This window comes from Macrobrachium nipponense, chromosome 8, assembly GCF_015104395.2.
Source record: "Macrobrachium nipponense isolate FS-2020 chromosome 8, ASM1510439v2, whole genome shotgun sequence".
Lineage (NCBI taxonomy): Eukaryota > Metazoa > Arthropoda > Malacostraca > Decapoda > Palaemonidae > Macrobrachium > Macrobrachium nipponense.
Window position 1 is genome coordinate 31,610,336 of NC_087203.1, and position 13,989 is coordinate 31,624,324.

Consider the following 13,989-nt stretch of genomic DNA (forward strand, 5'->3'; position numbering starts at 1 on the left):
ATTGTTGTGTTAGTTAAGGGGCTTCTTTTAGCACAAACCAATCTGCTGGTTATAATGTATTTGTGTTGAAAACAAAACACCATCCCCAGCACCAAGTACAACAGTATTACATATAGTTTAAGAGCAACCTATAACGAATTACCCCAAAAGAATAGAAAAAATGCCCAAAAATTTATGATAAAAAATGGATTCACAACAGTACAGTCAAACCTCAGTTTTCGTACGCCTCTCTTTTCGTACGCATTGGTTTTTGGACTTTTTTCTACAAAATTTTGTCTTATCGTACATTTCCTTGTTTTTTCGTACACTCAGAAACTCTCCATCCGGGCCCCAGCGCGTGACCGGGCCCCATATTGAGCACCAAAACAAAGCATCCCATTGTGACCCATTCTGCTTTTGTGTTCGTTGTTTTTCTGCTTTTTGTGCTTTTTTTTTTTTTTTTTTTTTTTATTCAAGTGTAACTGCTAAATATGCCGTCATGGGCCAAAGAAAGTTCCAAAGAAAATTCCAAGCCCTTGTGTAAAAAAGGTAAGAAACAATAGAATTTAAGAAAGAACTCATAGCAAAAGTGTTGGAGGAAGTTGCATGCCGATATCAGTGAGAAAGTGCGTACAGCAAATGCTGCTGTTAGTGAATTAAGGCTAGCAGAGGCTGGTTTGAAAAATTCAGAAAATGAATAGGCATGCATAATGTGCCTACTTAGTGATTAAGGACATGTTTCCAAAGTGGAATGGTGTAAAAAATTTTGTGGAGAAATATCATCCCAACAAAGAAGTTGTAATCCATGTCTCCAACATGTTTATTAACCCTCTTACACCGATTGGACGTATTAAAGGTCGACATAAATTGTCTCCCGGGTGCCGATTGGACGTATTAAACGTCGAGATAAATTGTCTCCCGGGTGCCGATTGGACTATTAAACGTCGACATAAAAAAAGTTTTTTTAAAAATTCGCGGAAAAATACTTGTAGGCCTACCAGCCGAAAACTTTTGAATCACGCGCCTTGGGGGATGCTGGGAGCTCACGGATCAAGGCGTTGTTTTGTTTACAATCGTTAAGCAGGCGCGCAAGCGTGAATTTCTTTCGTATCGCACTAAAAAGTATCAGTGAGACATCTCAGAAATTATTGTCACTTTGACATAATTTTTGCACCATTTTAAATTAGCCATTACATGGAGTATTATATATGAAAATGTGCACAATTTCATGTAGAATACAACAAAAAAATACTTATGATTGTAGCTTTTATCAGTTTGAAATACTATTTTCATTTAAATAACGATAAGTGCCAACATTTCAACCTTCGGTCAACTTTGACTCTACCGAAATGGTCGAAAAACGCAATTGTAAGCTAAAACTCTTATATTCTAGTAATATTCAATCATTTACCTTCATTTTGCAACAAATTGGAAGTCTCTAGCACAATATTTTGCTTTTATAGTGAATTTATAAAGAAAAAAAAAAAAAACATTTTCCTTACGTCCGCGCGGTAACTTCCGAAAAAATCAGAAATTTTTTCGTGCGATTGTCGTAATGTTTACACCATTTTAATTAGCCGTTACATAAAGTTTTATATATGAAAATGTGCGCCATTTCATGTAGAATACAACAAAAAAATGATTGAAGGTTGTAGCTTTCCTCATTTTTTGAAATATTTGCATATAAATCACGATAAATAGAAAAAAACCATATTCGGTCAACTTTGACTCTACCGAAATAGTCGAAAAACACAATTTTAAGCTAAAACTCTTACAGTCTAGTAATATTCAGTCATTTATCTTCATTTTGAAAACAAATTTGAAGTCTCTAGCACAATATTTAGATTTATGGTGAATTAAAAAAAAAAACTCCTTCCCTCCGTGCGCGGATTCTCCGCTGCAAATCTCCGAAATGCGTACGTTGCATTATTGTTATATTTGCTCAGTTTTATATTAGGCGTTTCATAGAGTTATCATATATCGCATTATTTATATATGATAATGATATTTTTTAATTTCTGATAATTGCATAGTAAATTTCAGGCAATGACAAAAATTGGAGCCAAAAATGAACTCTTAAACTTGAAAACTAAGCGTGCCGTGATTTTAAAAAAAAAAAAAAAAATTTCTGCTTCAGCGCTCACTCCAAGACCGTCTCGGCATACGGGAGACGATTTTTATTGTACCCCTTCGGCGTAAGAGGGTTAACAATGTTTTGTTTATCTTTAGGCAAATTTTAAAGAAACGCCAGAAACAAATGTCTCTGGACTTTTGTTGTGGGAAGGGGCCCAGTAACACCCAAACTGGTCCAAGTGCCAGTAAGAAATGAAGCGTCCGGGAAGTAATGTCAGATAGTGCCAGTAAAAAAAACAAAGAGAAGTAACCCCAGATAGGTCCTTGATACCTGAAGTCCTGGAGGGAGATTCCCCTTCCAAACAATAATGCTATTGTTTGGAAGGGCAATCTCCCTCCAGAAGGAAGGAAAACACCTGTTAGCCCATAGAAGACAGAGAGGAGGGGAGAGGGTACCTCTCTTTGTTTATTACTAGCATTGTCTGAGGTTACTTCCCACTTTGTTTTTTACTGGCACTGAAGGGTGTCGAATGAAGCGGTTGGCTTATTGTGTATTTAAGTGGCTTGCTTTTTGTATGTTGAAGCCATTTAAAACTTGAAGGGAAGACTTCTAATTTGTAACACAGGTATGGGTTAAGGGAGGTGGACATATGAAACTCGGATGATGGGGAAAGAAAACTTCAACTGCTGCTGTATCATCTCATTTCATTATTAAATTGATATTACATCAAGATATTTTGGTGGAATTAGGAAACTAAGGAAGTGGAGGGCTGCCAGGGTTAATAAATAGTGTAATGGTTATGCTTTGATACCTTACTAATAATCATATCTTATATTTAAGGTAAGGTTTGTCTCACTGTACCTTTGCTGTAACCATTTACTATTGAAGACTCTAGATATCAGATATACAGTTCAACCCAAGGTTGATCCTTGAGAAGTCTGGGTCCATTCATAAAGAGGGGCTCAGAATATGAACAGGAACTTTAATCTTCCCACCTCTTGAACTCTTCGAGTGTAATTTTAATCAGTGTATATAAGGTAGTAATTCCTTTAAAAAAAAATGAAAAAAATAGTGGCTCGCCATCTTTCCCAATTAGAGGCAGGAGACTGTTTTAAGTCAACAAATATAGGAATAAAATGTCCTGTAATAGAATTACCACTTGCATGGTTTATGCATAGGGTACAAATTTATACCAACTTCAAAAACTATTTACACACACCTCAGAACATCTAAAACAATGAGCATTAGAACATATGTAAAGTTTCACACAATGATGGGTCCAAATCTTTACCAGGCATGGGATTTACAGTTATATCACTCAACAAAACTTACCATTTTACCTTCCTTAATAATGCTTCTGTTTTCACAATTCAATTCTGTGCATTGGTCTCAGCAATTCAAATTACTGAAATAGTATAGTATGCCATTTCAGAATTCATAAGTTTTTAGCTACTCTATAAGTGCTATAGGAGCCCTTCAAAATTATAATCCCAAAAATACCCTTACATAACATTAAATTGTTACTTCAAAAATGAGATGAAGATGGTTAAAATGTTGAAATATTTTGGATTCTTGCATCTGTAGACATAAATGGAAATGAAGAAGCCAGACAGGTAGTCAAAGCTGCAACTGCAATGAGAAGATTATTTATAGATATTTCTAGTGATTATTTAACAAGTCTGAAACCCATTTTAATCATTAAATGGCAGAAAATATGGAAATGAAGCCACTCAAGTTGCTGAAGTTATAACTACCATGACAAGGTCACTTGTATATATGTTCTTATTAGTTATTAGTTAACAAGTGAATTTTATCATTAAAAGGGAAAATACTGGATTGTATAAGGAATTGCATAATGGAAATGAAACCAGTCAAGTAGCCAAAGCTGCAACTATTATGACAAGACCACTTGTAATTCAAATGGCAGAATATATGGAATTAATAACCAGGAGTAACAAATAAATCTAGTTGAGGGTTGGCGTATGGAATTCATCATATCAAAAGGAATGATTGATATAAGAAATTTTTACTTGTCTTAGAATTGGTCGCTCTCATTTGATCCATGGATATTTGATGAATGGCCCATATGATTTTATATCTGTGTGTACAGAATATGAAGTAACATATGGATATTGCACAGTGTTGTGTTAATGTCCAAAGTATGAATTAAACATGTTTTGTAAACAAATCAGGTTAAGAAATGTTGTCAGTCTTCATTATTTTCAGTCAATCCAGTTATAAATTTTTAAAAAACCTGCGGCTTATAATAACCTAAATTTAAACTCTTAATGTTGATAATCAGGCCAAACCAATGATAATAGGCTCTCTCTCTCTCTCTCTCTCTCTCTCTCTCTCTCTCTCTCTCTCTCTCTCTCTCTCTCTCTCTCTCTCTCTCTCTCTCTCTCTCTTCGCTTAGTCAAATATGTATTTTTTGTTTTGCAGAGTGAGTGGAGGAGAGAGACACGCTCTTGCACCTCTAATACATGACCTCATCATGCAAATGACAACAGGTGTTATTGAGGCTAGTGTAGGAGGCCCAGAATTTGCAGGGGCACCCATAGGCATTGATCTCCCAGGTTTCCCAGTGTTGGTGGCATCTAATCTAGCTTCAAATCCTGGTGATTACGCATGGGGCAGGGGTGGGCTGGATGCGATCATAACTCAGTTGATGAATCAGCTAGATGGAACTGGTCCTCCTCCATTGTCCCGAGATCAGATATCTCAAATACCAACAGTTAACATCACCAAAGATCAGGCTGGTAAGTCTTTACAAAGTATATTTTCCCTGAATATAAGGAAGGTAAGTTTCAAGGAATGTAGCCCATCCCTATGAGAGTTAATGTTAAGATAGATATATTGTTAAAATTTTATGGATCTGAATTAGTCTAATGTTCCTAGAGATGCTTATTTTTTGGATATTGACTTGTCTGGCAAATAAAGGCCTAAACTTAAGTTTTTGAAGTATAGGAATTGACTTAAATGAAATTTATATAAGATACTTTTAAACTGCAATTGATGAAACAAAAGGTAAGAGGGAAATTTATGCCAAATGTGGACAGGTGACTAGCATTTTTAATAGGTAATGCATTACATTGAAAAAAACCTTATGAAATGATGATTTTTACTCTATAACCTTGTACATTTGTATGTTAGATTATTTAGAAGCCATTTCAACCTACTTGACATGTCTCTCATCATTAAAAAAAACTATTAATTTATAGAACATATTTTAATTTAATTCCTACCTTCACAGATCACAAAAATGTAAAAAAAGTAGACAAAAAAATTTATAATTAGGTAAATAATTGTAACCGAAACATAAGAAGACAAAATTTCAGTGACTAATTGTCATTGTTGAGCATTTATCAAATTCTAAATAAAAGCAAAATTGTTGAAAAAAATATGTACTTGAAAGTAAAACCTACAATAAAAGTGTTAAAAGAAAATTGCACAAGAAAACTTAGCATAATGGCAAACTTACATTAGCAAAACTACATTAGAAAAATTTGTGTAATAGCAAAACTGCATTATGATTAATTTATAGAAAAACTGCATTAGATAAATGGGCTCAGGACTTAGATTTTTTTTATTTTGTTTGAGAAAATTGTCAGTCCCTGAGTGAGATGATATTGTACAACAAAGTGTTACTGTATTTACATGTAGGTGAGGGAGAGAGAGTGAGTTTTGGGTTCTGCAATATTGTACGTGATTTTAGGGAGAATTTTATAACCCCCATTTTTTTTTAACCCATATTGTGGTTTGGTAAACCAAATATTTTTCATTTTTATAAATAGCAGAAGTGTGAAGACTTATTACTACTGTCATGATTTACAAATTTGAAGATTTACTCAATGCGCATGATAGAAATAGCACTGTATGCTACTTCCATAAAAGATGTATTGACCAATGCTTATTTGCACAACAAAGTATTTGCTGACAGATGCATAAACTATCATGAACTCTTTTTGTTTTTGAAATTATAACTTACAAATACAGTACAGGCAGCCCCTGGTTAATGAAGGGAGTTCCGTTCCCGGCCAATTGCTGCTAATGAAAAATCGTCCTTAACCGGAATATCACAATAATTATGGTATAATTTGCGTTTACGACAGCATGAGTGCTGACCAGCACCGATAAACAGCTTACCGATGCTGAAAATCACTAACCAATGCCGAAAATCAGGTTAACAACGTCATTAGCCAAACTTCTTAAAATAAAAATGCTGTTAACCGATGCTGCCGATAAAAGCAGGGACTGCCTGGACTTGTGCAACTGAGTGTCTCAATATGTATTAAATTTCAGTGAGAAATGCTAAATAGAGTTTCATTTATTTTAATGACTAAGATAGATAAACTGCTAAAAGCAGAGCAGCTTAGAAAAATTAGCACAGTGAACCTCCTGTATATGTGAATAGTCAGAATCTGTGAATAGTACTTAGAACCCCTATAAAAATGCTTAGAACTGCCTATTTTATGTTGTTGTTCAAACTCAAGATAAAACCACTAAAAATGCTTATACCTGATTTTTTAATAGTTTTATCACAAAAAGTGCATTTGATCATGAAGTTGATAAGAAATACAGTAATTTGTGGATATTTCTTATAGAAAAATACCACAAGTACGCAGATTTCCTGCGAATAAGGGGTAGATTGGTCCATAGAGAAACCTGCAAACACGTTAGTCCATGAATATGCGGGTCCACTTTAAAAGAATTTCCTGATATACTGGTGTTCTGGTTTCCCCTAATGCAAGTGTTGGATGCTTGAACATAAGATTCATTCTCAGTATTTACTAAATCATTACAAAGAAGTTTATAGTATATTACTCAAGTTTTTTACATATAACTTGCCATCACCAGAGGAATGTCTCAAATTACAAAGTATTTAATGTTTGGTGACAATCCCAAACGATTTAAAAGAAGGCTGCAGATGAAAATGCCCTTCTTGATTAAATGGTTTTTGCTTTTAACTGCAATTAAATGCATACTGTTTTTACTAGGCTTTGTGTGATGCACCTACCTAGCTGTTGAAAGGTATTTGGTTTACCTACCTTGCTGTTGAAAGCTCTTTTAGGTTTTGAGACACTACCAGAAAAGGTTAATGAGACTACACAAGTTTGTTTGTAATGTAGGGTTCCCCTTAAGGATTTGTTATGATATGATAGGGAAATAAGAGCAGGAGAATCTCAAAGCAGTTGAACAGCCAAGGGGAAAAGACCAAAAGAAATTGATGAAAAGTATAAAGAAAAGCTATAAAGATGGGAGACAAAGGTATGCTGCAAGGAACCTCTAGTACTATCTGCAGTGCATCCTGTGAAAAGTACCCTCTAATAGGGTAATCATTTGACAGAAAACTGTCAAAAGAGGAACAGATTGTAATGTTTTAATAAAGATATATATTAGGCTTCTAGGACAAAGACTTAAGTAATTTTCTTTGTTTTTAACATTGGGAGTTATATCTACTTATACATAAAGTAAACCCTCCCAGATTCACAGGCTTGCAATCCACGGACTCAGCAATTTGTGTACTTCTCTATGGAACATACAGTGCTCCCCCAATTTTATACGGTATTAGGTTCCAGAACTTGCCGCTGAAATGCAAAAATCCCCTCTAAAAATGCTTATAACTGGTTTATAACTACAAAATGCCCAGTACCCCATGAACTAAAATGCTTATAACTCTATTTTAACATTTCACTGCTTGATTTGATAGTTCAAGCAACAAAAATACCTTAAATTATCATACTAAAACCATTTAATATTTCAAATAAAAATACACCCCAAACCATCATCCCAAAATCCAAAGACAGATTAGTACCCTTTTACAACTGTTACTCTTAAATATGTATATGCCCCCCTAAAATGCTGATAACAATTTACTCATTTCAAAATATTAATATGTATTAATGTAAACAGCGAAATGTCTATAAAATGTTTAATACAAATTAAATCAATTTGTCATACAGAATGTTTGACTGCTTATCAATTTACCCCTGTACTGTATACGTAAGCCATTTTCTCTCATAACATTGAAGTATTAATCCTTTTAAAATCATCATTAATTTTCTTTATTTTTTTTATAACAATGTTTATTCACTAATTACTGCATTTTTTCATATTGTGTATATAACTAAATACTGATATTTATGATGAAAATGAGTTACAGCATACGTATACAGGCAGCCCCCAGTTATGGGGGTAGGGGTTTCCATTCTTGGTAGGGTGCTGATAAGCGAAAACGCCATTAACCAAAGCTCGGTGATTTATGGCGCCGAGTTTGGTTAATGGGCCCTCTGTTAGGTATGTTAAGGACACCATAACTATTATCAGCACCTTATGGTGCCAATAACCAAAACTTGGCCCATTATGGTGCCATAAATAGCCAATTTTATGGCGCTAAAACCAGATTGCCATTAACCAAGTCTGCTGTTAACCAAGGACTGCCTGTACTAACTAATGTTATGTATCTATTAGCTCATGACCATTGTTGGGGGCCCTGGACTGAGCGTGACAGGTGGTAGTACGATTCTCTCTCTCTCTCTCTCTCTCTTTATCTTTGTAAGGGTAATGTAAGATGTATTTGAAATAATATTACTGTAGAAGATTATAATAAACTGTAAAGATTATAATAAAGCATGTTGTACATATATTTAAAATATTTGCTAATTTTTATTTTATTTGTCAATCTGTTTTTACTGGAAAATAAGATGAAAATAAGTAGTGAATTATCATTTCAAATACATCTAGAGAGAGAGCTGTAAAAAATTTTCATGAAAATCAGTATTTAGTCACTTACTCAATATGAAAAAATACAGTAATTAGTGAATAAACAGTGTTGTTCACTACAAAAAAGAAGCAAATTAGTAATAGTTTTAGAGATATGGGGAATAAAAAGATCTGCAAATTAGTGAAAATTCCTGTGGAAATGTGAATAATGTGTTCCACAAAAATCTGAGACAAAGTAGACCACAGAAATGTGAAATGTGTAAGATTGGGAAGGCACTGTGTATAGACATTATGCGTGGAAAATTTGCCTATTAGCAGTATTTTTCACAGAAATTTTCACTAATTACTGTATTTTCTTATCATTTTCATGACTAAATGCACTTTTTGTGATAAAACTACAGTCCAACCTCTTAAATCCGGGAACCTTGGGACCATGCCACTGCTGGACCACAGAAAATCCCGGAATACAGAATACATCCTAAAAAATGAAGCCTCTATGTAAACATAGTCTTGCAAGGTAATTCCACATACAAATAGCCTAGTTTCCGACTTAGCCTACTACTTGGTTACGTTCTGACACTTTTTTATAATTTTATTACGTGTATATTTTAACTTTTTCTTTAAAAAAGTGTACTTTATTTAACACATTTAGCCTACATTCCTGAGAGCCATCAACTACAATACTAAGCTTCTCAGAATCTGCACATTATTATCGGCGACGTTCATATCCTAAATTTCGTATCTTCATAATTATTGCTATTAGTTTCTACTTCGTTTATTAGTGAGATGAAAAAAATAATGAACAAATTTTGGCGATCACAGTGCCATCTATTAAGGAAAGTGAACACTAAACTATTCGCTAATGAAATAAATATTTTCTAGCATAGATAAAGATCTATCCATGCACTTCTTACCTCTAGCATCATATGATCTCATGGGTGGCATATCAAATAGGTAAATACCCAATTACATAAAAGAAATGATGAAAACTGTGTCACTTATGTGTCTCAATTCATGCATTGCCAAATATTTCATTGTTTTGATTATAAGTTTTGACTTGGTAGAGCCTTCTCAAGTGGAATATTTAAAAAAATATATTTATTCCTTTAAGGTTGATATTAAAAATATAGTTGACTTCACATATTTTCATCACTAACAACTATTTTCATATAACAGAAGATATGGCATAATTTTTGCTGTTGAAGTTGTAAACAACACGAGGCACCACCCTGGTGGCGATGCAACAAACTAATGGTGGCTGATTTAAAATCAAGCCGAACCATGGGAGTTCCCTGACCGTAGAATGCCAGTTTTAAGAGTCCAGCTATATTAAAAAATACTCTGGTATGATCATTTTTAGAAGGTTCTTTTGTGTCTGAACTACCAAACTAGGCAGTGTAAGCCTTTTAAGAAGGGTATTAAGTATTCACAGATTTTAGCTATTTGCGGTGGGTGAGGGGTGTGGTATGCATCCCCTGTGAATCCAGGGAGTTCACTGTAGTACATATTGTTTTTCTTTGCTTCATGGAACGAGGATAAGGTAGCATAGCTTGAAAATGTAAGGTATGTGAATATGGGTAACACTATATTAGGAGGAAGAGAACTGGATATGCTCATGTTTAAGGATACCTCTGACATAAACATTTTGGTTCAGTTGTCTAAAATACTTTTATTCTTCAATTTTGACAATACCTACTATTTCCACATCAGGTATTACTCCAGCCAATTTGAGAATTACACAGAGCTATTACAACATTTAAGGTACTGACTATGTAAGTTCAGTTTTTTTTTTCTCTCCTTTTCTAGAACAAGGACTACAATGCTCAGTATGTATGGAAGACTTCAAGGAAGACGAGGGTGTGCGTCAGTTGCATTGTGAGCATTGTTATCACAGTGATTGTATCATTCCATGGTTAGAGCTTGTAAGTATTACATTTTTTATTTGGTTTTCATGCTTCAATGATTAATTGGCCACAATTAAATTGATAATCTTGGACATATTTGCTTGCATGTGCTAGTTGAAACTCCATTTGTTATTTGAGTAGTTCCAAGGTGTAAGTGATTTTGTATATTTAAGATTGATAAAGTCATTCATATGCTGCATGGTATATTTGACAGTTAAATGTTAGAGGTTGATGTTTTCAAAAATGCTTATTTTTTAGCCATAACTAAGGACTTTTTGCACTTAGACTTCATTAGTAAATTTTTGCAGTTTATTAATGGACACAGAAATTTTCTTAAGTGTAATAAAAGATACACTAAAATTGCCACTTGAAATTTGTAACAGTATAAAAAAAGAATGCTATAGTATGAGTGAAAATGAATACTACAAAGAATGCATTCATATGCAGCAGCAGTCACATGGGATGCAAAAGATAAAGTATTTTGTATCATACAGACTGGTACAGACATCATACAATTGTCTCATAACAGATCAATGCCAAAATCACTGGGAAAGTGCTTAAGATGGTCTTCTCATGATGTATAACGTAAAAATAGACAGTACTGTGTAAAGCCTTGTAATCTGCCTTGCTTGATCATATACTACTGGTAAGGAGCATCAACCCAAGGCATACCTAAGGACTTGAAAATAACATCAACTCTCCTATCATATGCCAGTTCAGGGCATTTCATTATCTTACCCTACTGCAGATTACTTGTTAGCAGTCAGTGATATTTAGCAAAACCAGGGGACATTGGTCATTATCACCAGAAGTTACTGTAGTAGTATAGTAACAGACTAGCAAGTACAGCACATGTACATAGTCAAGCACAAATTATTCTGAGCGCCTCAGTGGCGTGGTTGGTATGGTGTTGGCATCCCACCTCGGCGGTCGCCGGTTTGATTCTCGGCCATTCCATTGAGGAGCGAGAGATGTGTATTTCTGGTGATATAAGTTCACTCTCCACGTGGTTCGGAAGTCATGTAATGCCGTTGGTCCTGTTGCTGAATAACCACTGGTTCCATGCAACGTAAAAGCCTATACAAACAAATTATTCTGTGTATGTGCTCCCCAGAGCAACAGCGGTTTATTTTACGATATTGTGGCCTTACATGGTTAAAGGGATACTACACATTCAGCAAATATGTATTGTATTGCAAAATTTAAAATTGGGTTCTTTCCCTGGCAAGCGGTACATGGTGCGATACCCTCTTGGTAATGCTATGCTGGGCATCCAGGCAACAGCAGTGCTCTTTATATCCTAGTGTGCCACTTGTTTGCTCTTATAGATTACAGTCTGACCTCTTAAAACCAGCACCCTTGTGACCAGTACTGCTGGACCACAGAAAATCCCAAATGATAGAATCACCCAAAAAAAAAAAAAAAAAAAAACTGTAAACAATCTTGTCAGCTCATTCTACATACTGTATATAGGGTGTTATCAACAGTAGAACAAAGCTTTTGAATGTTCACTCATTCGTTATATTTTGGTTCTTTCAAAATTCTGGCCTGTTCCGTAAACACCACCCAAAAATGGCAACACCTAGCTACATCAGAGCTTGAACCACTTATAAGTGCAGTTTGGAAGTTCGGAGTTTTGATCTCCTGGCACCTTTTAATGTTTTCTCGCACTTCAAACCAGAATAAACTTTTCTGGTTTTTGTTTTCTGCAAAAACCTGAAAATCTGCTGCTTTTGTTTTGCAAGAGAGTGTCAATTAGTTGTATGTATCAAGTAAAATGGTAATCTCGATAAAAATGTTGTTTTATACACTGTATGTAATTGCACTTTATGCATTAATTGTCTAATTGTATTAGTTATGATTTATGAACACAGCTATGAGGTGCCATGTGCATTCTTGTTGTTTAAATTCTAAAAATCATCAGCTAATTTCATTTTACTGATACTCTCACAGCTGTTACTTAGTGAAACGCATGTCGGAGATTTGTTTTTTTCGTAGGTTATCAGATCTGGGTTTTAAAATACAACTTTATTTATAAATGCAGTAAATTCACCAGTATCGGATGCTGCTTTTACCCCTTCCAAAAGGATTTCTGGCCAGCACATTAAGTATACATTTCATAAGCCACAGCTATAACTGTAATTGTAGTGGCATACTTTCAAAAATACTTTCTTCTCAATTGTGTGAAAGATGTATGATGATTTATTTTATTTTTATTGAAAGAAGTTGCTGTTGAAAATTATTAATAGCAAATTTTAACAAGTAGCAGGCAGAGAAGAATTGTCAACCAAAGGCCATACAGGTGTGGTGTTAGAAAAGAAAGATCAGCAGAATTTGAAGGTATATTCAAGATGTACTTTTTTGCTACTAAGAAATTCATAGTGGGGAAAAGCAGAAAACAAACAAACTCTTTAATCTAAACATGAATTGTTTCTGAATAAACCTGTGAATGTTTCATTGCCTTCAGAAGTGCATATACCCCAGTGCTGCCCACCATCTAATCATAAACTCTTTAGAAGAGAGAGAAACTAACATTACTGTTGCAGTAGCATTCATCATCTAGTAATATTACCATTTAATTCTTCAAACATGCTTTAGGCCAGTGTGCTTTTATAAAGGTACCTTACTGGTGGGTACCCATACAGCCAGCCATTTTGTTTTCCACTAAAAGTACTGTATATTATTCAATCAATTTTATAAGAAATTCAACACTTAGATAATAGGCTTTGTGTTGATGAGGAGTTGGATTTTGAGGCCCTTGCTGTGTGACAGGCTGGGATGGTAAAAGATTTGTTCAGATGAGAATCAAAGGCACATACATACAAACATACAGGTGTGCATTAAATGTAAGCTGTGAAATGTTTTATGGTACATTATTATTTACGACCCCAAACAAACAACCTTTGTTCATGTATGTATGTAAAGTAGTAAGAAACTGATTGCAGTAATTTCTGTAAAATGAAATACAGTAGTCCCCCGTGTTTCAGGAAGAGTAACGGAGTTAGATACAGCCATGGCTAACGACTCGAAGGAAATCAGATGGATTGACCGAATCTTGGCTATAACCTTCAGAGAGGCCAGGGATGCTGGTGCATCCTTCATTTCACGTTACTGGATAGCTAAATATATTAAAAGAGATGAATCCCTTGTTTAAAAAGAAACTGGAACAAAAATCCGTATGACTGTCATCGAGAAAAGTGTGAATCTTTGGAGGGCCTGAAGTTCTTTCTGAGGCAGTGGGTAGACCAAGAGTCTTTTGTAATTGGCACTTGAACTAGAAACAAAGTGGGGAAAGAAAAGTTATAGTGC

The 13,989-nt window shown here is 34.6% G+C and overlaps 1 protein-coding gene across 1 annotated transcript in view; it reads left to right on the plus strand.

The window, feature by feature from the left end:
• LOC135223231 (E3 ubiquitin-protein ligase RNF126-B-like) overlaps positions 1 to 10,758 on the plus strand; it is a 50,661-nt gene extending 39,903 nt beyond the window's left edge. The window contains exons 3-4 of the mRNA XM_064261723.1: positions 4,496 to 4,812; positions 10,583 to 10,758. Coding sequence (XP_064117793.1) covers positions 4,496 to 4,812; positions 10,583 to 10,743 — 478 coding nt within the window. The 3' untranslated portion in view covers positions 10,744 to 10,758. The remainder of the gene's footprint in view (positions 1 to 4,495; positions 4,813 to 10,582) is intronic.
• The last annotated feature ends 3,231 nt before the right edge of the window (positions 10,759 to 13,989 follow it).